This window comes from Rhinolophus sinicus, linkage group LG05 (assembly GCF_036562045.2).
Source record: "Rhinolophus sinicus isolate RSC01 linkage group LG05, ASM3656204v1, whole genome shotgun sequence".
Classification (NCBI taxonomy): Eukaryota; Metazoa; Chordata; class Mammalia; order Chiroptera; family Rhinolophidae; genus Rhinolophus; species Rhinolophus sinicus.
The window spans coordinates 132,891,799-132,919,601 of NC_133755.1; the positions used below are offsets into that span (position 1 = coordinate 132,891,799).

Consider the following 27,803-nt stretch of genomic DNA (forward strand, 5'->3'; position numbering starts at 1 on the left):
TGGTACTGCCTTTTCCTAGTTTTGTCTTAGTAATCTTTGACCAGCACACTTCATTTGTTTAATTATCTAGCAAATATTCAGTGAACATGTATTTTGTATTATTATGAAGATTATACGCTAGTAAAGAAAACCTGCCAATAATACATGGATTCATAAAATTTTAATACTAGATTGAGCAGTAATAAGTGAGTAAAAGAAACATATCTTATTTGTATGTTACCAGAATGATATATTTTGGATCCTTTTCTGAAATGTGAACCTTAATATTGAAACAGTTAGTAGGAAGAAAATCTATGTTTCTGATATTTACAACTGTGGAGCAGATAAACCAGGAAGAAACAGGTTATGTTTCCCCAAACAGGGAACTGAGCTTGGGGTTGACATGCTACTATGGACACATCCTTTCTACTTAGATAATGCCCTTAGATCAGTGTAAGTCCTTTTCAGTCTGTCTTGACAAGGACCTGGGTTGGAACCCAGCTCAGTTCATCATGATCCAAGAAATATCACCAATACCACATATACAACCAGCCACATCTGTCCAAACAAGCTTTTGGAACCATAGTGGTGCTTTCTATGGAGCATAGGAGGAGGTGCTGAGGAAAACTAAGACAGTAGGTGACTTTTTTACCTCAGGCAATAACAGGACAATTTATTTCTTTAAGATCTTTGTATTGAGTACTAGCAATTAGAACAGGAAAATCAGAATAAGTGGTTTTCCCAGCTTGCATTCTTCTGGTCAGTTCAAAAACCATATGGCATATTCTACTTTCAAAATACTCCATCCATTTCTCTGCACTTCCGTTGCTGCTATCATAGCCAGGGGACCTCTCACATTAAAGCCCAAGAAAGCCTCTCTGTCCTATTCCCCCTTGTAATCCATTCCACAAATCGCAGCATACAGCTGATATCTTTAAAAGCAAAGTACTCTATCCACATCATTCCTCTATCCAAACTCTTCCATTTACAATGCATTCCTTACCTTTCCTTCTCACTTTTACCACTCTCTCAGATATTTTCTATGCTTAAGCTATACTGACTTTTTTTTTTTTTTTCATTTTATTTCACAGGTGCAAAGGTTTCTATTACTTGGCAATAGAGTTTCCCACTCTGGAATACCCAGCCCTATCCCCTTTGCCTGGCCATTATAAATCGTTGGGGTCACAGCCTAACTATTACTTCCTAAATGAGCACTCTCTAAGTCCTTATCAAATTTGATTTTTCTCAGAGCACCCTGTGACTTTCCTTCTTGATACTTATCACAATGTACAATTATGCATTTACATGCATATTTTTAAAAAGACTTTGTTCCTAGCAATACACGTCTTACTAAATGAAAAAAAAATCCTCTTTCCCACTATTTACATATTCAAGGCCTAGAAAAGTGTCTGACACAAACTACATCCTAAAGAAACATTTATTAACTGATGAATGAATGAGAATCTCTATGAGAATCATAAGAGATACTTCACACAGGATGTTTACTCACATGTCTGATGCAATTTCCCTACAGCACAGTTATTTGTTTGTTTTTTCTGCAGTTTTACTCCATACCTACAGAGTGGGGACAGAGAAATCCAGTAGTTAAATAATCATTAGGTTGGAGTTGTGGGTCAAGTCTTCAAGGGTTGAAGGATTTTACAGTGCCGGAAAAGGCAGCACTGAAGTCTAAGCTGGCAAGGATGAACATTGCACCAATGGCAAAGCTGGTCCCCTACATGGTGTAATGCAATGCTTGCTGGCACTCCAATATTACATCAATGAGTAAAAATCATTATTCTCTTTATAAATTTCCTTTTTTTTCTTCTTATAAATGTATGGTGTGGAAATAAACAAAGACCAATCAAGTGAGAACAAACAGGTATTATTCAGAGCTTGCTATATAGCAAGGGAACCAGCCACCATCACTTTAATTTGGCAGAGATTCAAGGACAGACAGGAGAGTGGAAAAGCTTTATAGTAGAAAAAAGAGAAAGCTTCAGGTGTGCTCTGATTATAGATCGTTGGCATGAGGACACTGGAGGTGGGCTAAGTAGAAGTGGGGCATCTTGGGTGATTGGTTTGGAGGGCATTTTTGACTTTCTCTAGTAGATCCTTAGTTGGAAGAAGGGCAAAAAAAAAAAAAAAAAAACAACAATAAAAAACGGGGGTGGGGTGGGGGGAAGCTGGAAGTTGAGCCAATTTTAATTATTCTGGGCAGATTGCTATTACAGAGGTTGTAGTTTGATTTCCAGGATGTTTGCTCCAGAAGTTCTGGGTTAAAGTCCTGTTGTCATACATGGTCTGACTGTTCTCTGTTTGTATATTCAATCTTTCAATGGAATTTTTGGAGTCACTGGAAGGAGAGGGAAACATAGTAAAAATAATGAGACCAAGAAGAATTGAGAAAAATATAAAAATGTCTTCACAACTGACAATAAAATGAAATTTCTGGGGTTTGTTTTGTTTTTAGCATGTGTAGCTAAGATTTACCACTGGAAATACTAAAACTAATCCTCTGAAGATAGATATGTGCTTAGGAAAGACCAGCTTCAGATGAAACAAAATATATGAATAATGGCATAAGATGTTAAGAAATACTCAGAAGGTTTTTAGAACATAACTTCAAAAGGGTTCTGTGTAGAGCAAAAACAGTTAGAAGGATTTTACACAAGATATGTTTGAACTGAGTTAATGACACTACACGATAGTGGCACATTTCCATTGCAAGATGAGCTATCTAGAGGACATTTGGAGAAAATAAACACATACTTAAAAAAAAAAAAAATTCTTCTAAGAAACTATAATGCAATAATAAAATCACTGAATCCTACCACATAGTGAATTTTATTCTTGAATGTCCTTTGGCATCACTATGTACATAATTAAATGCTTTACGAGAAAAAAAAAAATCTGTCTCACTCTTTTACCTTATGTGTTCAAATGGATTTTTAACATACAAGAGAATACTTCTAAGTGAGGTGTTAAACTAAAGTCAACTTGTGTACCTCTCTTGTCCTTTTTCTAGTGCCAGACTTTGCTATCTATTCTGGTTATTTTTTTGATATTCTCTTGAATGTGACATTTATATTAAAATAGAACTTGGATAATAGTATTTTCTGCTTCCTCAATGGAAAAGGTCTAATAAATTTTATTGAATTGACTTTGTATATTAATATTATAGTAATTGAAAAAAACACATAGGGATGAAGCCAATAAATTTCCCTTGCCAGAGATGTTGCTAAGGGTCTTGGAAGTGTTTAGGACTATGAACAATTACACCATACATTTGCCTCAGCATGCTTTTATAATAAAATCAGCTCTAATTTGTATATCCTCAGAGAAAATCTTGAAAAAGGAAAGTGGTTACAATTTCTACAAAGTTAAGAATTTAAATGAATATAAAGTAAGATAATTCACATTTGTAAAACATTTAAAAGTTTAAATTTGTCATAGTCACTTTCAAATGAAGCTTCATTCCAAGTTTTAACATCTTTACTTTCTGATTATTAACTTTTGCATTTGTACCCACCAGTACAGAAACTGGTTTCAGCAATCCATAGGCTTCTTGCTGAAAATTTAGATAGTTTGATAATATATGAAGAGGGTGAGCATCAGTAGTGAAACTCCGCCTGCCTGAATATATAGTCTCATATGTTTCAGGATCAGAAAATGTTTCAAAGGGCTTTTCGAAGAATTTTTTGTAGAGTATATGTTTTCTTAAGAAAAAGTGGTAATTTCTTAGAAATTTTTGCTAAAATTTTTGCTATTGACCTTTCTCTTGTCTGTAGAATCCTGTACTCATTAACTCCCTATGAAAAAGGCTTCTGAATGGAATTTATACACTTCAAAATGTATTTAAAACTGAAAACCTGTGCTTAGCTAAGCGAGAACAATTTCTCTGATAGATTTTTAGATACCTGATGCATAGCAGCTTTTATCATCCTATCTTTGATGGCATTTGATACACATGCCCTCTTCTCCATGGCAACAATCACCTCCTACTTTCCCAGGAACTGAGATTTCTTTTGCTTCCGTATAGGAAAGCAATGGGAATGGCGATGCTGACTAGTAATCTTCCAGCCAGTCAGAAACGTGTTGTTTGCTTCTTAAAAAGCAAAAATGTTTTCTGGGCAGGGTCCAAGCCTAGTGTATTTCTTTGGAGATGTTAACCATTTAATTGGTCTAACTCTTATATAGAATTTATTTTATGCCTTCTCTCACAACTGTACTGATATATTATGGTTGTGTGTCAGTGTGTTTATAGTTATTTTTCTTGCTAACTTTTAACCTTCAGGACAGTAAAATATTTACGAAAACTATTTACAGATGATTATGTTTAGAAATCATTAGTATTACCTTATTTGAAGATACATGGTTTTGTTTTTTCACCTATCAAAGAATACCAAATATTGATTTTTTTTCTATTAGCTACTGAATTTGAATTAAACAAGGATGTGTATTAAACATAATTGTAATGGTTGATTTGATTTCTAAGTAATCTCTGAACTGCATTTTTATTCTTTGTGAAATGGCTCTTAATTGAATTATACCACATTGTTATATGTGAAAACAGTTAATTCATTGATTAACATTTTATTTAAAACATCAAAACTATCACCTGTCTCTCAACACACTAATTATGTTTACGGTTGAGTTTGCCTAAAAGGTGAAAAATCTGTATTTCTCCTTAAAGATGAAAATTTCATCTTAAAGGTGAAAAATCTTTTTTAGATTTGTCATCCTTTTCTGTGAGATGACTACATACTTATTAATTTATTGTCCTCATATTAACATTGTAGTTTTCAAATGGTGAAGTTCTAGACTGTGGAAATTGGTGGATAGTTTTAGGAAACATTAATTGAGAAGTTCTCTGCACTATCCTCACAGGCCCAATCACTTATGTGTGAAGGTGGCTCAGCTCCCAGTTAATTGTTCTTTACTCTGAATTTTCTAAAATGTCAGGCAGCTAAAATATCTCATTTTATCCTTGACAGATCAGGTGCCAGTTCTTTTTTAAGTGATCTGTGTTCATACTTAGCCCAATGAAAGGATCTACCTTACTATTAATTGTTATTAGACACTACTATTATTAAACAGTAATGCAAGTAACTATCTCTACTTTTCATTTAAAAATTTAACATTGGAAAGGGTAAAGTAAGTGAGGAAAAAAGTCTCTAATTTGTCTGCAACACTTAACAAGATAGCTTGTGTGTTGAAGATACTCTGTCCCTGTTATTCATGTACCACATAGGCTTGAGAAACCTGCGTTTGCAAATTACCCATAAAGAATAGGTAGACTAGTAGAGAAATATATAGTCCACTAGTACATATTCAGTCAATTAGAGAGAATATTTATCTTCTGGTTGTAAATTAGCATTTACTATCAGTACCTTCCTTATGCTTTCCATTTCTCAGTACCCTCAAGCAGGGATGCCCTTTCTTCTGAAAGGAATGGTTAATATGCTTCAAGGCAAACTATACATCATTGGCCACGTGGTTGGAGGCGACTAATTTGGGGAAGAATTTTTTTTTAAGCAAACTTATGATAGAGACTCCATATTGTGTTAAGACTGTTTTAAACATAATGTACAGTGTGGTCTCTCATGATCATCACACAGACTTTCTTTGGAAAAGTACCACTTATGCTCTTTGCTCAAGACAAATACACTTGTCTGATATTAACAAAACAATATATAATTAGAGAAATCTTTTTTCTTTCACATTGTTCTATAATGAAAAACTGCACTGCATGTTTTCCATTCCCTAACATCCACAGATATGTTGTTAGTAAATGTTGATAAGACAGTGTATATAGAATTTTGATAGATTCAATTGTGCCAACTAATTTTTTCAGTAGGGAATCAATGTTAAATGATTTCTTAATTTTAAATGAACTTGACTTTATTTCTAATTAATATTTTTAAACCTAGATGGAAATGTTTGTTTTGTTTCCACTTTTTGGTATACTTGTGAAACAAATTATTACTGCAATTCCGCAGAAAATCAGAAACATGTCCCACTGATTGTGCTTACATGAAACAGAACTAACATACATTTAGAAGAAACTATGAGATGATAATTACAGATGAGGCAAACAATTATGTAGCTCAGGGAGAAAAGGTGAAATATTCTTTGGACATCAAGAAATAATATTTGCAAATCAAAGGAACTTTATGCTGAGAAAATTGTCAAAAACAAAGATGAATGAAGTATCAACTAATTAATGAGATACTTAAATAACTTTAAAATCATCTTGAAAACAAATGTTTTTTTCTACACAACAAAGAAACCAAAGAGAAAACATAGTTACCGAACAAAATTGTATGAAGAATTTATTCCTGAGAAATATAGAAAATAAAGCATAAAATATTTACATAAAAGCCTTATAACTTATTTATATTGACATATATAAAATGTAGCATAAGAAAAGTTCAAATAAACATCAAAGATATGTGGCACAATATTACCAAAAGTTAAATGTTATTAAGATAAAGCTTGAAAAACATGAATAACAAAACATGGAAAAGAAAACATACAAAAGAATAAACACATAGTATATATTCAATATTTGCCAAATGAATGAGTGAATGAATAAATAAGTTTGATGTGTTAACAACCTTAAAATCCTCTGAAAGTTTTCATCATGTAATAGTTCACTCATTCCATTCATTCGTTTATTCAATAATATGCATTGAATATTTATTATCTATAATTCAAAGTAGTGATATCCTTCCCTCAAGGCACTTATAGTCTAATACAAGAGGATAAGAAAAATAAAATGAAACATGATTTTAATGCAAAGAAAAACATAAATGGCATTTCTGAATTGAAAATACATTTATTTCTTCATTCAACTAATATATTTAGATCCCTCACACCTAAGGTTTCTAGTATGTTCTATAGTCAAAGGTCTTGGGATGAAAGGATGAGTAAGCCAGTCTGTACCCTTACAGGATTTAAATTTTAACTAGAGAGAGATAAGGAAAGAATTACAATTAAAATGTGCTGTGATACTTTGGTGTTGGGGGCATACATAACTTGTTCTGTTTATTTCTATAGAAAAGAGGGAACTGTTTTTCCTTCTTTTTTGAAACAGTGATCAAGACACATGTGGAAGGTAGTGGAATAGGAAAAAATATTCCATTAAAGAGTATGACAATAGATGACATTTATTGAAGTCATGACGACACAAATAATTCAGAAAAATTATGACTGCAGTAAAATCCACCTTCAGTAAATGGATAAATGCATTATATTTCTGGCAAATATAATAAAAGAAGAATCTCAGTCTCTCTGTCTCTGTCTCTGTCTCTGTCTCTCTGTCTCTCTGTCTCTGTCCCTCTCTCTCTCTCTTCCTCCTCCGCCCCTCCCTTTAAAAATTCTAAATAGAGCATACTAGAAGGTTTCAAGAAAAATATCTACCAACAAAGAAACTATGAATAAGACAGAGCTCTGAAAGAAGGCCATGACACGATATCTTTATTTAGCTTAATTTTCTTCATAGAGAAATGCAACAAAATTATTTCAAACCTGCAAACAGATAGAAGTACATCACATAGTTATCCTTTACAAAAAAATTCTTATATAAGAACGATAATGAATGAAAAGCAAACACTCAACAAAGAGATAATTGTGGCTAGAAATCCTAGTAAACATCAAAAGTAGTTTAAATCATATAGATAAAAGTTTTTAACAACTATTTTAAAGATTATGTCAAAAATTATAATTTTTTTTTCATGGAGAGAGATGATCTATAATATGCACAGCAAAAGAAAAAGAGAAGTACTCCTCACAATCCCAGATTAAATTAACAAAAATTGTGAGTCCATATGTGTAGTAGCAGAATGGACCAAAGCAGTGCATTTTCATAGATGTCATTTTAAGGTTTGTAATTCAATTTTCGTTTTAGAACGCGATTGTAAAAGTTTTTTGAAAGTTAACAATTATCAGACTTAAAACAATAATATATTTAAAGCTTACTTATCTCTCACATTACCACAAAACAACTATCTATCAAAAATTCAGGGGTAGAAATGAAATAGTGAAAAACCAGATGACCTGAAAAAAAGCAAGGCTAAAAATAAGATTTGAGGGAAAAAAAGATAGGATATTTAAAAACTTGATTAATGAGCTGCTTATAAAGAAAACCATAAAATGAGAAATATGTTGAATGTGAATGTGTAAGTGTAGATAATGATTTGTCAGCAAATGGAAATACTCAAATAATAGAAGCAAGGTAAGCATGATTAATATTAGATACTGGGAGTTTAGGTGAGAGAATTAACTGAAATAAAATATATCTAGAAATCTATCTAGAAATCAAGACAACAGTCCTTAACTATCATATATCACCCAATTATGAAAGTTAAACTATTAAAAGTGAAACATAAATTGTTAGAATGACAGTTGTATTATGGGAACTACCATGAACTTTCAGGGGGAAAATAGCAAGTACACAATACTGTTCAAAGCTATATGGCAACATGTACTGACAATCTTAGCTTATGTTATTGGGACTCAGTAATTCTCATTCTGGGAATCTATTTTTAAACTAATAAAATATATGGGCAAATATTTATAAATAACTGTGTTTACTAAAGGCTTACTTGTAACCATGATAGTTAAATCATAAGTTCATATGATGTTCATTTTATATAATCATTAAAGTTGTGAATTGATTAGTTTTTAATGTCAGTTGAAAGTGTTCATGGTAATGTACAAAGAGGATATATTTAATTAATATAACAATTATAGCCTACTTATAAACACATTATATTGATTTCTTTTTCATTTAATCCTTGCAATAGCTCTATGAGGTAGATAATGTTATTTCCCCACTTATAGATGAGAAAATTGAGGCGCAGAGAAGTCACCTGATGGTAAGCAGTAGAGATGCAATGGGATTGAGGCAGTCTGATATCCTCTCCTGAGGCTGGGTCATTAACTACAAGGCTAGGATACAAATTATGCAAAGGACATACATACAGCAAAGGATTAGCTATGATGAACTCAGTTCTGTGCATAGGTTCAAAGTTTAAATTGATGTTCTCTTATATATTTTGTGTAGTTTACAATTTAGCAATAAACATACATTCTTTTTATGAAGAAGAGAAAATTTATTTTAAGAACCATTCAGAACATAAGATAAAAATGAATAATGTCATATTTTCTATAGTTCTTTATAGATTTTGAAATACTTTTATATTACTTATCTATTTTATTTAATGTTTATACTAGGAAGACAATTGTAAACTTGAAATATCCAAGTAAAACAGATATAGACTCACTCTACTTAAAATAGCTCTGTGAAGTCAAGAATACTAGATATCTTATTTACTTTTGGGAATGCAAAAAGTACTTTAAAGACTTGATTAAATTATATAGTGAAAAAATTGTGGTTCTGAAAATAGATTAAAAGAAAAAAATTGTGTTGACTTAGTGGTTCTTGTGATTAAAACAAAACAAAGCATAGAAACCCACTGGTGACATTTTCCTCAATCAATAGAAAGTTTTGAGTTATACAGCTCTAGGAGATTTAAAATCTATGAACCATACAAAATTCTATTTGACTTAAAATTTTATGCCACTGAAATTTCTGGAACTTTATAATATTCTGCTCAGAAACATGAGATTTACAAGAGGGTATACCTAATATTTGTGATTATAGGAAATTATGGATTCATATACTATGAGCCCGAACACCACCCCCATCCAAATAGTATTAGAAAAACAACTAACATGAATAAAACTAAATAAGTTTGATTAGATTAGTGAACATACAGCTAAATCATTTTTTATAACCGTAATTATGGAAGACAATAATAAGTGAAATGGGCCATATTTTCTGTTAGTGTTTCGGTTAAAAAGTTGAAAAAAAAGCAAAACTTTAAGCTTGAGTGTCATTAGGCAGACAACAGTGGACAAATGATGTGCTTTGGCTGATAGAATCTACATCTCAGAAATCTAGCTATTAAGCTAATGGTGGGGAAAAAGAAATCTAAGGGAACAAATGTGTAATAGGTATTAATTAGAGACCAGGGACAGAAAAGTGGCAGTCACTACAAAATATGATCTACAGATGTCTTTTTTAGCCAACAGAGTGTTTTTAATGATTTTGTATTTGAAACAGGTCAGCAGGAATTCCAGGCTTTACCTCCCTTCTGTCCTGTCTTACCCAGGTGCCCAGCAGGGCCTCTCCTAGCTCTGGTGATGCCTTGCTGGGAACTTGAAAAAGCACCTGCTCTGGGAACACGCAACCTGAGGCACACAGCTTTGTGAGCAGAGCAGGGGCAGGACTGTGGCCCCTACTTGTTATTCTGCCTTGAGATGATGTGAGATTTACAGTCTACACACTCTTGCCTGGAAATTCTTACTACTGGCTTATGCCCTTCCATCTGTCTGGCCCCTGAATGCCTTTCATTACTGACCCTGAATGTCTTTGCGACATGGTAGTTATAGTCTCACGTAAAGAAATTTAATTGGTCTGTAGGCAATTTACTATGGAAAGAATACTGAATAAATATATATATATATATATATATATATATATATATATATATATATTTTTTTTTTTTTCTTTATTTTTTTTTCCTCTCAGTGTATCATTTGAGTTTTTCCTTTCTTGATACAAACATCAGGAATATGTAGTTTTTTTAATGATAAGAGGAAAATTAACTCAATATGAGAAAATGTGGTAAGAGATTTTGTTTTAGACATCACTGAAAACATTTGTATTTATTAATAGTACCTAGTACAGCTAAATACATTCTTGAAAAAGTATATATTAGGGTTTGCACTTATATACAAGAATTTGAATGACATCCATTCTTATGAAGAACAGAAATTACTAATGTTTCTACTTTTGTGCTTCTCTAAACATCTTAAGAGGTTACTAGGAAAGCTATGCAAATGGAAAGGGGATCAAAGAGTAAATATAAACTATAAAGAAAATGAAAGGATTATAATGTTTAATTTGCATAAAGCTATGTTGATGAGACCCTTGTTAGCATATTTAGGTACCCCCAGGATAAATATCACCTTGCTAAATCAATGTCACTTTATATATACATATAGATAGATAGATAGATAGATAGATAGATAGATTGATATAGATATATACATATCTATATCTATCTATATATATGCAAGTAGGTATTATATATAAAGCTTTATTTTAACATTTAATTAATAATTGATAGTTTTTCTTTTGATGCAAACAAATTGGGTGTTGACTAGGGGGGTATGGAAGACAAATATTATTATTAATGACTCCCAGGTTTAGTGGGAAAAAGAACTACCGACTCTGCGTCTCCTTTTTCCTGTTATACTTTAGTGATGACCATCGTTATATGATGATGCAATGGTGAAGTGCATGCAAACTATCCAATCTATGCATTTAGTGGCATCCTGTGCTTAAAGGTATATCCCAGAGATGTGTCTGTGTCATTCCATAGGCTGTGTTCAGTGGATATAAAATGTCTGAATACTGAAAGTATATGGCCTTATCTATCAGAGGGTATTAGTTAAATTAAAATACAAATTCAGTGGAATACAGGTGGAACTATTGGGATGGGTGAAGCAGATGAGATTGTGCTATAATCTTTCCTCTAAGTATTTTAAAAGCTGCAACGGTGTATTTTTAAAAGCTCCAAAGGTAATTCTGGGTATGATTTTTCCCTGCTGGAGTCATGCAGAATACCAGGCAATGCCTCTTGTAAGCCTGCCTTTACCTATTAATTTATCCTGGATCCCCAGGTTTTGCTCTGTCTTGTAGCTCTGTCCATGGTATATTATCTTTATAATAAGAGGATGAGACAGATCCATCAGAGTAAAAGATATGTGCTATTAACGAGTTTCTAGCCAGCTATCAAGGTATCACCAAATGTGGTTTATCTTGGTGAATGAAATTTTGGATGGAAAATTAAGCTCCCAAACTGACAGTAGAAGTGCAGTGGATCATTTTGTTCTTTAATGTCACACTTCACTGGACACCCTTCACAGAGCAGTGGATCATGCTTAAAATAAGCAGCATTTACTTTAATGACAGTGGATAATGCAGCAGAAGTGAATAATAAGTGTTAGCAGTCTTAACTTTCTCTGGCAGGACTCTCTCCCAGGCACCTGACGGACAATTTACAAATTACATATGCTGTTTTATAGATTGGAACTTGGGATCCAGCCAGTGGCCTGAACATGACAGAAAGTCAAAAGGGAAAGCCAGCAAACATCACAGATTCCTTATCTAATCGTTCTTTGATTGTCACTACCATTTTGGTAAGTATTTGTTTTTCGATTCTTTTTACATGAAGTGTAGATAAACATAGAAGCAGATAGAAAAGGATAATATAATTGCAACGGTAATGAACAGAAGGTAATGTATTTTACAATTATTTAGCAATTACTGTATAACAGATGAGTCAATGTTCATTGAGTCACTGTTTTATTTTGTTAGTCTTCAGTGATGTAAATTATATTAATGTTTGGGATGCTTAGGTTGATTACTAATATGGCTTCATATATTACTAGTATATATTGATAAATAATATAGCTTCATATATTACTAATTAATTTCTACAAAATTAATTACTGTTGAATAATTGTCAATGTTAAGATTTGAAAAGTGCATGGACATATGGCTGTATAAATGTAGTTATGTGAAGAGCTGCATTTCAACTTTGCTTCTGCTTTCATTTCCTGCAAATATATATCAGAGAGCATGCCATTTATTTTTCAGGATTTTTTTCTATAATAATTATATTTTAATCTTGCTTTCAATTTAATGGTTTTTATGAGGAAGATTCACTTTTTCTTTACTAATCTCCCTAATGAAATGAAATGACAAGTGTTTTTAAAGCCAGAAATAGTTTTTCCACTAACAGAATTCAATTAATATTGATAAGCTAGATATTTTTGCCCCTCTTGTAATTATTTATCTTTATTGAATCACATAGTAATGTTCACTTATGGAAACTATGCTATTTACAAATGGGAGTTTTAATTTTAGGAAAAGCAAGGAGCTCTTATGCTATTTAGTCAGTAATTTTACCTACAGCATAAGCTTATCAGTGCTAGCTCTTCTGTCTCCTCAGGTAGTCAATAAGAATATGAGATTAATATCCAGACAAACCACTACATACTTTTAGCATTTATATAATTTCTAAATTTGATTTATGGTGGGAATTGAATTTATAAATTTCAGAAAGAATTTATAATCTTGTCCTTCTAGTAACAACAAGAGATGTCAGATCTCTAGTTGTGTCAAAATAAAATAGTTTGGGTTAAAGTCTCTTGATAATGAAAAAAAGCTGCTTATCATGAAATAACAGTGATGGAAGCTCATGAAGTTTTTTAATCACTTTGTTGCTAAGCACATCAGTGAATACTTGCTCTGTATCTATCATATCCAAACTTCCTAGGTTCTCTTTAACTTAATTTTATGTCCCTCTCTTTTCAAAGATAACTCTCATACCCATCAATTCACCAGCCTTGTTCTTCAGTTGGAATGTTCTTACAGGATGCCAGCACATCCTTTTTCTGCATCTCATTACTTCCTGCTAGGACTTTTGCAGTAACCGCGTAACTATCCCTCCTGCTGACAGCCTTCCCCCTTTGCGATGCACCTTAAAAATCTAATTCTGTAATTTTCCTGCTTCCATGCTTATAAATCTTTAGTGTATCCATATTAACCATTAAAAAGGCCCCAACATTTCAACCCTGATTTTCAAAGCCTTCTACAGTCTTGTCTTCTCCCTACTTTCCACCCTCATTTCCCATTGCTCCCTTTCAGGATCCCTGTGTTTTCATTGAATGGGGATAATCAGTTAACCTACAACTGTTGTTGTGTTAGGTCTCTTCCCTCTGCAATATATTTCTCTCTGTTTCTGAGACGCTATAGTACTTATCAGTAATTTATATTATTTAGAATTAATAATATGCTATGCTTATATATTTTATGTTCTCAATCTTTTTCCAGACATCACTGAGCATTCCTGATAGATATAGGATATGACTCTTATCTCCTGTTTTCACACCATACGTGTCTCTACAATGCTTATAAAGAGTGCTGTGCAGGGGACATCTGTAGTCTTCAGCAATCAACCCCACACCCCACACTCTTTTCTATATCCTCCTCGATCCAGCCAAACTTCTAAATGCATCATTTATTTTATGGCTCCAGATATTTGCTCAGTTTTTTTTTTTTTTTTTTTTTTTTTACCTTTCCCTGTGAAAATCTTATTTATTCTTCCAGATCCATCTCCAATGACACCTACTCCATGAAACTGTCTGATCTCTCCATTAAGTTGTGGGTATGTGTGTGTGTGGCGGGAGGGGGTATGACACATACATTTTATGTATCATAATACTCTATCATGGCATGTACCATGCATTTTTTTTATTTTAGAAAACATATCTCCATTTGACACTAGTCTGTAGAAGGCCAGTGATCAAATTTTAAACTTTTTTGATCTCTCAATGTCAGAGAAAATACCTTGGGCACAGTAAGCACTCAATAAATATTTGTCAAATTAAATTAAATGTATTTAATTAAATGGAAAATTAGAGGAACTAAGCAACTTCCAAATGATTATATTTATTTTTCAAGCATGCAGGATTATTGCAAACTTCTTGTCCAAACAAAGTAGGTGATTAAGAGTACACATATAATTTCTCAGTCTTGCTTAATTAGGATTGCTTTACAAGAACAAGCCAGACATTTTTCTCAACTATAAACAATTTTGTATCAATAAACAAGTGGTATTTAATATTAGCTTCATATCAGAGTCAGTCATAAAGCTTTTAAAAAAGTACTGTTACCCAAAACATACCTTATATCTTTTAAAATGGTATTTCTGAGCTTTGGACCTTGGACATTTCTGTTTTTTGTAAGTTCCCCAGGTAATTCTGATCTATAACGATGATTGAGAACTACTGCTCAGATCATTCCTCCAAATACCTAAAGTGGGAGATCAACTGTGGAACATATGCTATGCTTACATTTTAATAAGTAGTTTATTTATATTTTAGTGTATGTCACTGCACTGGTTCTGTAAGATCCTGATATTTATTAAAATGAAAGGCACTTTATTTGTTTTTCGATCCCTTAGTTAAAAATAATTATTTTTCTGAATGCTCTGATCACAAAATATCCACAATCAAGAAAATAACAGATTTGAAGAGATTATTTACCTTATTTATATAAACATTATGCTTGGTGTAAGTTATAGGTATTTAATTGATATTTATAAGTAGGTTCTGATTATTTGATTTACATTATGGTTATTTTGTCTCCTTCTCTGTTGGAAAGTTTCAGAGGAAATTCTGGTTGTGTTACGAACAATGACATCTTCACAACGAGAAGTTCACTTTTGCTTCTTATTCAGCACTTTTTTTAATGTGTCTTAAAAACAAGCAGTAAGGTATTCTAGAATACAACATTATCAGTGTGCCAATCATAATCAGCTCCGTTTCTCATGAATATATTCATTTACTTATTTATTCATTATTTCATTTAACAAATATATATTGAATGATGATATACCAGGCATTGTGCTACAAGCTATATTTGATTAACAAAATAGACATGGTCTCTTTCATCATGGAGCTTAAAAAAATGGTAAGGACTATAGGGAAAATTACACACATGCACAGGCACACGCACACACACCCCTTGTGATTAGGATATAGGGGAAAGAAAACTGGAGTGGTGCTTTTTATACAGGATGATCCTAAATTATACTCAGTTCAAGAATGAAAGGACAAGTCAAGTTAGAACTTAAGAAGAATAGGCAGCTGAAACTTGAAGTTTGAGAGGGAATTAGCAAGGTGAAGAAAGGGGAAAAGAGTATTCTCAGCAGAGAGAGCAACATATGCAAGGACTCTAAAGCAGGGTATTTTGGAAGATTTTCAGAAATGAAAGAAAACCATGACTGGGGCTGGTGCTTTTGTCTGCTTCTCAGCTTCATCAAATTGAATTATATGCATACGGTCCATACAAAATAATAATAATGATAATAATAATAATAATAGCAGACATTTTTTGCATGACTACTATCTGCTAGACATTGCTCAGAGCACTACTCATGGATTTATTCATTTAATTGTCAAATAACCTTTTGAGATCGATACCATTATTAGTATTACTATACAGGTGAGAAAGCTGATGTTCAGATTGCCTAAGTAAACTACTCATGATCACAGAGCTGTAAATTACAGTATCAGGGTTTCAAACGATCTGTTTAGCCAACTTGAGCAACTGATGCTGTAAGATAAAAGTGGTCCATCATAGAAAAGTCTAGCAACTATAGTTTAGGACCTAACTAGCAGCTTGATTAAGAATTGCTCACCTGAAGAAATGCCTCTGATCGATATATCCCACATACGTAAGCTAGAGCACTGTGATGCTGTTCCAGATGTGTCCCCAAACATCTAGAAATACCCATCTCCAGAGGACGGGATTTAGGCTGCTCATGCTTGAATGTCTTGGGCCTCTTATTTTTCTCCTCTCCTAATTTAGCACTCAGTTTTCTTTCAGCCTCTTTAAATCACAATCTCAGGTTTTCCTGGGCAGTCAAAATAATATTAGCACTTATTTTTTTCTTTTTAGAATTGAGATGAAGCCTCTTATTTACAAAGGTTTTTACTCTCCTTGAACACAACCTACATACAATACACGGTATAGGTATAGTCTATTGTTATAGCATGGGATGAATTCATTTTAGAAAGCCCTAAACAATTTTTTAAATGCTTAATATTGTTTTAGTTTTGAATTAAGATTTATGATGTCATACAATTTGGAAGTTTTTTGTAACTTCACCTGCAGGTCTAGACCTAAAGCTCAAGTCTGCTTATATCTTCTTAATCTTCCTCATATTACAACTCTTGCCTTCAAGTTTCATGTTCAATTGTTAGTAAAATCCTCTGCTTCTTGTATTTATTGTTATTGATTAACCTAAAAATATTAACCTTAGAATCATGTTTTCCCTTATGATGATTTCATGTATTGCATAGATTGTCAAAATATAAATTCCTAATTGCCAAAAATAACAAAGATTCTAATTCAGAATGAGATATGGAGAACTTTTGAGGAATGATGTGTGCCGTATTTTCAGTTTATAATCTCATCCTGTAGTTTTTACTGCTGTGGATTCACTAGCTAGAGGCAACATCAGCTGACTGAATATTTAAATTCCTGTAGGGGATGCCTATTTTCCCTCTGTTTTTCTTGGTTTTCAATAGATTTTTTTCAGGCCTGTCTAAATATGTTGAGTGCTTCCTACTGTGCTTCTCCTGTATAATAATTAATTTTTGTCCATCAAAAGATTACTAGCACTTAAATGGCACTGTACATATTCTTTTTCTCAATGACTAGAACTTTAGCGTGCAAATTAGTATGAATTTGGTTATTATTTTGAGAAAAATCACTTGCTTGTAAGGAGGGTCTTTCTTCACAGTTGCTCAATGATTTAACAAATGCACTTGCATCTGTAACTTAGTCTTACTTACCTTTTTTTATTTTCCTGGCAATTCCTGGAAAGATGTGTATTTCAGCAGTGAGCTTACTCTCTTAGGCTTTTAAAGCTTTATTGTTGCAGCCCACAGATACAGGAAGCTTATCTGGGAGCAAATTCCCAAGGACAATAGAAAGAATCACAGGACAAAAGTCAGAAGTGACCAAATCATACCCTAAATGATTCTGCAAGTTCTTCTATAGTATCAACAAAAGTAGATGTCTAGGGCTTCAAATCCACCACTACAATAAGTTTTCTCTCTGATTCTTCTCTTTTCCATTGTCACGAAAGAACTGTGAAGCATGGAGTACTTCTTAGAATTGTTAGCATTCAGTCTTGGAAACTTGGACACCGCAGTTTCTCAAAGGAAAAAAGATTTTCATTCTTAGCAACCCCTACAACATTTCTAAGCAGTTTCGTGTATACGTACTACTTAAAAATGTGAGATGAGGGTGGCTCATTCAAACTCAGTTTCCTTGTACCCCATTCCTGCAACCAACTTGTTCAAAGGCAACCGAACCTTTACTCATCATTATTTTTTTCTCCTATTTCCTGGATTATGCTGGCAGTACATTTCTCCCTTTCATTCTTGCTCTAATAGTTCAATGTGTTTTATTTCAAATAACTTCTCATATTCTCTTAGACCTCCAGATTAGCTAGATAAACAGAAAACTATTGGTGGTGGTACCATACAGAACAAAAGCTGTGTATTTTAATGTGAAATTAGGCATAATTTTTTAAATCCTAGGGTCTCAATCTTTAAAGGCTTTATAGGTGACCAGAACCTTATTTTTTACAACATAATCACACACACACACACACACACATACGTTTCTTTCATCCTTCTTTACTGAAAATTAAACCATAATAAGATTCTTAAGTATTTTTTTTGTTATATTTGTTACCAGAGGTTGGGTCCTTCTCAGCGTGGTGTCCAGTTCTTGGCAGCTTGAGTAAAGAATTGAACTAGACAAAGAAATAAAGTTGTGAAAGAGTAGTTTATTAGAAGAGATAGTACACTCCAAAGAAATAGGAGCAGACCTGAGCAATAGAGAATGGCTCAAGGACCGTTATTAGAAGAGAAAGTACACGCCAAAGGGTTTGGAGCAGGCCCCTGAGCAAAAGCTAAGGCTCCAAGGTGCTGACTGCCAAGAACTTGGAGTTTTTAATCCCTTTTTTCCTCTGGAATGGGCTGTATCTTTCTGGGCATGAGACCACTTGATTGACACCTGTGATTGACAACGGGCTATTATATCATCTTTTTAGACTGTGCATGTTCCTTCCCAGAATTCAGTGTCTTATAATGATATTAATGAACTTCTGGGCATATGTATGATATTATAATGATGGTATAATGAGTCCCAGGTGAAATGAAGGGTGTTGTGGCCTTTAGTGCACAGGTGTGAGTGACCAGTTTAATCTATTTTGTACCTATTTGTTTCCTCATAAGTGTAGTTCATTATAGTGAGAAGGAGAAGTTTTGGGCGGAGAGGGAGGTCTTTTGGGTGGTCACGTGCGAGGGTTGTGTTGGATGTACAGCAATGCAGAGACCTGATGCCGATGCCTATGTCTAACTGCCTGCCTTGTCTTCTCCTTGAGAGACATGATCCCCATAAAATCTCTGTGGGAAGTTGAGGGACAGGAAGTCTTTTCTTCTGTATCTGCCTCCTGCTGGACAGGGCCTAGAGCTGTCCCTACATATAGGGGAATTCACAGAACTCTCGCCTATCTGATCTTATGTAGTTGAGAGGAAGGGGTCTCGAGATCCACCTGGAAGAGCAAGATGCCTGGAAGACCACGTTGGCTTCTTCGGTTGGTACCAGTAATCTTGCTGGGGCACCATCTGTTTCCCCAAGGCTCCTGAATGAGGAAAAATACATTGTAATTAATAAATTTAAAAGTGTTGGCTTAAAGAGCAAAGCTCAAAACTATTGATGCGAGGTGGTTATGTGATGGGAAGTCCGTCAACTCCTGTGGAGCTTGAGGTCATTGAACTGGTTCTTCAGGTGGAGTTAATTGTCCAGGAGCTGGGCCCAGATGGGTTGGAAAGAACATTAGGTTTCGGTGATTACAATCAACAAGTATGAATTACAAGTTTTAGAACAATTATCTAAAGCAGGGAGTAGGAGATTTGTATGAGTCAAGTTGAAAACAATCTGTTGTCTATGATTAAGAAACTGATTTTAAAAATGATTATAACCAGGGGCTATGGAGTTAGAACACTAGAGAAAAGAAAACTTAGAGTTTCTATAGTGAAAAGCCCTTTCATTTAGCCTGTATTATATTCTTTTTATTTTCAACATTATTGTCAATGCTAGAATTTTGTTGAGATTATTTTATTATGAACAATAGTATATTAAGTTTGGTATAGAAGAATGAATAAAGAAATCTGAATTCTTGTTTCAGCTTAACTACAGCAAACTACATGGAAATTATATAATTTTACTTTCTCAGTTTTAAAGATGTCATCACAATAGTACCATTTAAAATTATGCAATTTAAATTTCAACTGCACCCTTGCTCTGAGATTCAAATGTAAATTTAGAAATACTTATGGACATCTATCCACCTATATGTCCAGTATCAAACTCAACAAGCGTGAAAACTTTTTCTTCAAATGAGGCCTTACCACACCTGTTTTCAGTGTATTTGAAACTTTCCTATATTTTCTTTTATGTATTTGTTTATTTTTTCAATTATAGTTGACATTCAATATTTTTATATTAGCTTCAGCAGAGTGGTTAGACATTTACATAATTTACAAAGTTTCCTATATTTTTAAACTCTGTAATGGTTCCAGTATTTTTCTATTCACTCAAGCCAGAGGCTTGTTTTCTTAGATACTTCATTCTCTTTATACTCTATATTCACAATTCAGATACCAAAAAGAAAAGAAAAAAAAGATGGGTAAGAGTATTTAACAAAGTGAGTCAAGGAAGATTGTGCAGACAGAGCCAGGAGTGCAGTTTCCAGGCTCTCGCCCTCACGTGGAAAGGTGCTCACTCGGGTAGTAAATGGCCATCAACTGTGATTGAATGGCCATAAGCTGTGGCTGTTTGGCCGTCAGCTGTAACCAGTAAGCCATTGGCCACTAATATATCTGCCATGGCTGTGCTAGCAGGAGATGGGGGCTAGCAGGAAGATGGTGGCTGAGCTAGCAAGCGCGGATTGCAGTTAGCAAGTGAGATTGGTTGGCAGAGAAGCGGATTGTGGATGGTGGAGTGTGGATAGCGTGGCTCCTGCTTCCTGTGTCTCCAGCCCAGCCGCTAGCGACACTATAGTGGTATGACTCCCCCATCTATGGCTCTGTGGGTGTTCCTTTTTGGCCTCACCATATCCTGCATTCTTATGTGGGGAGCGAGAGCTGAGACCCCACATGACACCCTGCATGACAAACATGTTGAACAAGTGAGATAAGGTTTGTTCATGGCTAGAAATGAATGGGGAATTTATAGAGTCTGATTTGAAGGACATAGTACCTATTGGGAAGAGGAAAGAGATGGCGATATTGAAAACTCAGGTATGCGATTTCTTGAAGATGGCTTAGATGTGGGGCAAAAACAATTGAGAAATTGGGATAAGGACTTCAAGGTTAAAAGCCTGAGTGTGGGGTGTTAATACTACCACAAAACATGATAAGGATGTTGGGAAAGAAGATAATGAGCCCTATTTAGTCGTGTATGTATGGAGATGTTGGCAATAACTTTTGAGTAGTCAAATCTTGATTACTCGTGTAATCAGATAATAAATCAGATTCAGAAATGAAATGCAGTTTGGGGATTAGGTAATAGGTGCAGTCTTCTTTGCCACCAAATATTTTACTGGAAGAGCAATGAAATGGCACATTTGATTGATTTGAGCTTCAGCTTTTTTTCCCTCTTCACTCTTTCACTTGTGAATTAAGCTAATGAAAAATTTAATGGCCAACATACAAATGCCAGCAGAAAGATAATAACAATCAAGACCTCCAATCTAAACTAATAATTCAGTGAAGTAGAGACGTTTAATGGCTTACTAGTTTTTACTGAAATATGAATTATTTTTTTAAAAACAAGCATGAATGATAATCACTAAGCCAAATCTTCCTTTAAACCCTTATTGCTCTGACATCAATAAGTATCTTTCCTGAAATGAAAGCCGATTAACAGCATAACTGGCAAAACATTAGCCCTTTTTTTTTAAAGTTAACATCAACATATTACAGTCATTATTTCTGTAAGATTCACTACAATTTCAGATGATTAAATATTTCAGGGAGAAAGATTTTCTTACTTTTCCAAATCCCAGCAGATTTTCCATACATATGGAGTGAAAACAAAAACTCTTCTTAGAATGATAACTATGGGCAATAAAAACTTAGATTTTTTAAACATTATGTAAATTCTATGAAGTTATTCTTTTGAAAGGAGTTAAACACAGTTTATAGCAACTAAGAATGTTATGATTGTGCCTGAAGTAGTGTAGTAAAGGATTTGCATGTATGAATTAGTCATTAAAAAGAATGCCTTTGCTTAATGCAATTGCAACACCAAATAAAAGAAACAAAAAGAAAAGAAACTTTGTAGATTGCCTCAGAATGCACTTGAATTTTTTTTTAAAGTAAAAGGTAAATAATAAATACAGCTTATTAAAAAGTTGCTAAGATAAAACATTCCTCTCCAGGCCCGCTACCCTATTTTGTTGTTGCTTTAAAACAGAAGTTCCCACATTATGATAGTTACTCATTTTCTATCCAGAAAGTTTATGGGAAAGTGCCTTTTTAGTAGTCTTGAGGTATCGAAATAGGGTCTGTTTTCCAGGCAAGAAACAATGTATGAGTTCACATGGAGACACTCTCATTAATACCGTAGTTTTTGATTCTCACAAATTAGTCATCCTTTGTGTTGCCTTATCTTGAAGACATTAAGTTGTTCTGAAGGTAGCTGCTAGGGTTTTTCACTTTTTCTTCCTGGTATTCTCAATCCCAATTGTGATAACCTGTAATGCACCATAGGCTTCTGACATGAATGCTAATTAGGGATGGCAGAATTCAGACATCAAGAGCCCTGGTGAATAGAAGGAAATTGAAAGACCAGGATTCAGACAATGGCAAGACCTTTCTCAGCTCTGCAGCAGTAAAAGCACAGCAGTTGGAATGGCAGATGCTGCAAAAAGAAATGAACAATATCGTCCTGTCAATGAGTAATAACAATCATCTGTGTTATCATTATTTATGCTTATCTATTGCTTATTCTTGCTGGTCATTTCTTGTGACTGAATTGGAAGATTGTTTTGGCCTGTCCAGTTAAGTTTCTATGTATTTTTCCAGCAGCATTTAGATTAGTATGAATCAATAAAATGCAATGAAATATTAGTAAACTTTATTGATAACTAATTCCCTTAAATATGTGGACCCTTTTCATTTTGATGATTAAAATGCACTACATACATTTATGAAGTTTCCTTAATTTATGTAAAACAAAACAAGACTACTTCAGAATGACTAAAATGTAGTTTAGACCAGTGGTGGTATTTATTAAAAGACGTAAAATTGCAAGCTTGAAATTGTGGCTAGGTCTTGGGTACTATAAGAAGGTATAAAACCAAATAATCAATAATTTTCACAAATTTTAATGATACTGTATTCTCGTTAAATCTCATTTGGTTTAAAAATAAATTTTAAATTAATGCAAATACCTTATAAATGATCACTTATGTGTAATGCACTTCTGAATTTCTTTTGAAATAATTTATAAAACATGGTGAAGTAAATTAGCACTTAAATATATATTTTTCATAACATTGATAAATACAAAATTATTTTCTTTTTAAATTATCTACAGACTATGATTCACTTTTTTAATACTCATTAACCAAAAGTTAGATAATTAAGAATAAAGTTCTAAAAGTCTATTATTTCTTATCATCATAATACATTTTCCGTGAAATTTTCTTTAGTAATCAAAAATAATATTTATATTTGAAGCAATTTAGGATAAACATAAGAGTCACTAACCATTTTTAGAAGAAAAAAATACAAACTGTTTAATAAAAGTTAGGACAGGAGAATATTGGGTCTTCATTCTGCTTGGAGGTGTGTGACCATGGCTCGGCAACTCATTTGGCAGATGCCCTGACATTCCTATGACAGCTGTCAAGCAGAAGACAAGGGCTGGACAATTACTGTCGAGAATATACATCTAAAGAAAAACACAAGCTGAAGGAACAGAACACAAAATTTCCCTTAATGAAGAGTCTGGTTTTCTGTTTAAACTTCCATTGTATTTTCATCATTGATCTGTTTCAGTGGTGGTTCTCCTTTTTATTCTGCTTTTGGTTTTATAGAGCAAATAATTAGAATTACCTGAAAATTCTGTGTACTACTCATTGGATGTCTATAACGAGAGCTATCCTCATTAACAGTATAAAAGATATGCTTTACTCTTAATTTTCCAATGAAATTCTCAGTGAAGATTTAGGGGAAAAAAACAAACACAAACACAATGGAAATAGTGGTATTGTAAGCTTAAGTGGCATTGTAAGTTTAAACGGAGATTACGTACCATAATTTCAGTTAGAATATCCACCAAAAAACCGTATGGGGACAGCTTGCTGATTATCTTCTAAGACAACATGTGTGGCCCTACTTATGAATTCAAGCAATGTGATTTTATGTTTTTATGTCATGAATACAGGAAAATACTTTGTTTTTGAATGCTTCCCTTAGCTTGAGTCACTCCATGAAAATATTTCTATATTTAAGAGGTCTATATAATTCTCTGGTTATTTAAATATGTAATCATACATCTTATATGTAGCTATAATTTTGTTTCTTCCTTTACTAATTTATAATTGCTTTTATCTGTTTTATTTTCATGTAATGAGACTTTCGCTTTCTGAGCCTGTTTTCCTTGTTTTAACGGTATTTTATTTTTTTCATGATTAACTATGATAATAAATTTATTCTCAAAAAGACTTTTTATTCGTAGTTTTCCAATGAATTATATTTCAAGAAGGAACATGAAATATCAAATACGCAGGGCATCTATAGAGAGTATCATTAAGTTTTAGAGACATTTCAGGTTCACACCAAAATTGAGAGGAAGGGACAGAGATTTCCCATATACCTCCTACCCCCACACATACATAGTCTCCTTCATTATTGACATCCCTCACTAAAGTGGTAAATGTATTACAGTTGTTGAACCTTCATTGACACATCATGATCACCTAATGTTAATAGTTTACATTATGGTCCATTCTTTGTGTATATCCTATGGATTTGGAATATGTATAATGACATGTATCTATTGTTATGGCATCATATAGAGTATTTTCTGTGCTTTGTCCCCACCCCACTCCCCCTCCACCCTTAGCAACCACTGATCTTTTTACTGTCTCCATAGTTTTGCCTTTTCTGGAATATGATACAGTTGGAATCATGCAGTATGTAGCCTTTTCTTTCTTTTTTTTTTTTTTAAATTAAATTTATTAGGGTGAGATTGGTTAATAAAATTATATAGGTTTCAACTGTATAATTTTATAGTACATCATCTATATATTGCATTGTGTGTTCATCACCCAAAGTCAAATCTCCTTCCGTCATCATATATTTGATCACCTTTACACTCTTCTACCATCTCCCCTCTTACCCTTTGGTAACAAGTAAACTGTTCACTGCATCTACGAGTTTTTGCTTCTTTGTCTTATTTGTTTGTTGCTTTCAGTTTTATATCCCACAAATGAGTGAAATCATATGGTTCTCAACTTTCTCTGTCTGATTTATTTTGCTTAGTAGGATAATCTCGAGATCTATGCATGTTGTCGTAAATGACAGTATTTCATCTTTTCTCAGGACCTAGTAACATTCAGTAACATTCCATTGTATATATGGACTACATCTTCTTTATCCAATCATCTATCCAAGGGCACTTTTGTTGTGTCCATATCTTGGCCACCGTGAATAATCCTGCAATGTATATGTGTATATATATGCATGGATAAATGTTTTCAGATTTTCTAGGTAGATAACCAGAGGAGGGATTGCTGGGTCATATGATAATTCTATTCTTAATTTTTTGAGGTAACTCCATAATATTTTCCACAATGGCTATACCAGTTTACATTCCCACCAGCAGTGTATGAGAGTTCCTTTTTCTCCACAGCTTCTCCAACACTTGTTATTATTTGTCTTGTTGATAATAACCATTCTAACAGGTTTGAAGTGGTATCTCATTGTGGTTTTGATTTACATTTCCCTAATAGCTGGTGAAGTTTAACATTTTTTCAACATTGATCAATTTGCCTATGTTGAGCTATTTTTGCGTCCCTGGAACGAACCCGGCTTGGTGATGATGTTGTATTCAGTTTGCTAGTATTTTGTTTAGGATTTTTGCATCTGTATTCATCTGAGATATTGGTCTGTAGTTTTCTCTCTCTTTTTTTTTTTTTTTTTTTTCCTATTATCCTCTGTATGTAGCCTTTTCTGATTGGCCTCTTTCACTTAGTAAAATGCATTTAAGTTTCCTCCATGTATGTTCAAGGCTTGGAAGCTCATTCTTTTTAGTGTGTTTTATTTATTTATTTATTTTTTCAATCCTGTTATATTTTTAATTTTCAAGAGCTTATACAAGTTCTATTTAAGTAACATTTATTCATGTTAAAAAAAACATTTGTAGTATCCATCTATTTATTATATTGCTTCTTTCTTACTTTTTATTGTTTCTGTCTTGATTTTCGTGTATCCACTCATATTTTCTCAAATGTTTATTCACACTTTAGAGTAAGTCACTGTAAAAGGGAATGGAAACTCTTTGTGTATGTGGAGAATTAACCAACAGGTGAACTGCACTATGGAGTGTTTTGGGAAAGATATGGCTTTTCATCGGGAGTGTATAACTTATACTTCTGTCTATATATGTGTTCTTTGCGTTGCATAATTTCTAAAAAGAATACCACAGCCCATAGTGACATCATCTTAGCTATTGGCATTCTCAATCAAGAAGGGAAAACAGGCTGGTGAACTTACTTTTGACTAATGGAAACTTTAATTTTCTTGATTTTAGCATGGTACTTAATCTCTGAATTAATTCCAGCCAACTCAATCCAGCCAACTAAGTAGGCCAAATTGACCACCCTGCCCTGCCAATGTCAACTGACTTTTGGAATGGAAGGACAGTGGTGCCACCTATATCTCAACATGAAAATAGACTTGATTTTGGAGCTACAGTTTTCCATTCCAATAATCCATTTCTCTTTTTTTAAGCAGAATCCATTACCAACAGCCAGCCCTTACTTTTTACTCTGTTCTTATTTCTTAAGAGCAATCCAGAATATGCTTTATCTTTTAAGTAGAATGAAACCCTTTTCCATGACACGCTCATGCTCTTGCCCCAGTGTTTTTACAACATTGGCTACAACCTACCAATCATCCTCCACAGATGGTTTTCTGTACATGTCTGAATTCCACATCCACAACTTTTAGCAAAGCCCTGTTATTCTTACATTTTACTGTTGTGAGTTTTTATATTTTCCCATAGCCTTAGAAGTGCTTTGGTAAGGAGTTAGAATAGGGAATACTAGTGCCTGCTTTCTACAAATCCTTGAGCTATGTTTGCTTTGGGAGTAAGAATCTATTAGGTGAAGAATGAATACAAGATATTTCAGACAGCAGGAAAATTATGTTTGAAGGCACAGACATGTGAAAGAGTTTAGAGTATATGAATAACTGTAAGTAGTCCACTACAGATGGAGCACAGAAAACATGGCAGAGATGTGATGAGAGAGGGTGAGCAGGCAGGCAACAGCAGAATAGTAGGCCTTTATAGGTCCCTTGAATAAATTTAGGTTTATATTATTCATAATGGGGCAATTTGAAAGATTTCAAGTACATGAGCAATATGATCAATTGGGATTTAAAAAAAATCTCTTTCAGTATTTGAGATGGAATTATATGTAGTTCATGAGACAGAATTTGGTGAGACCAGCCAAGAGAATATTGGAAGAGTGATATCTGAAAAGGTTCAAACTATAGCAGTAGCTGAAGGGTTTGGGGGAAGGAAATTGGATTCAAAAGATATATAGTGTGGAGAATGGTAAATACTAACAGTTTACAAATTGGAGTTTAAGAAGAGGTCAGAGGTTACAAAGACTTTTATTTTAATTATTTTTTGTAAACATGGCTGGAAAAATAATTGATATAAAAAAGCAGAATTAGGATAATATAAGATGAATGTAATATTGAACACATTGCGCTTAATTTTTGTATCATGTGTTTATCTGGCTGGCAATTAGACATGTAATTCTATAGCTGAAGAGTATGGCCTAGGCTGGAGA

The 27,803-nt window shown here is 33.5% G+C and overlaps 1 protein-coding gene across 6 annotated transcripts in view; it reads left to right on the plus strand.

Annotated features, from left to right (window-relative positions):
• The window catches only part of GRIK2 (glutamate ionotropic receptor kainate type subunit 2), a 590,198-nt gene that overhangs the window by 361,690 nt on the left and 200,705 nt on the right, over positions 1–27,803 (plus strand). For all 6 annotated transcript variants that reach the window (XM_074333341.1, XM_074333342.1, XM_074333338.1 and 3 more), the window contains exon 10: positions 12,142–12,255. In XM_074333341.1, the coding sequence (XP_074189442.1) occupies positions 12,142–12,255 (114 nt within the window). The remainder of the gene's footprint in view (positions 1–12,141; positions 12,256–27,803) is intronic.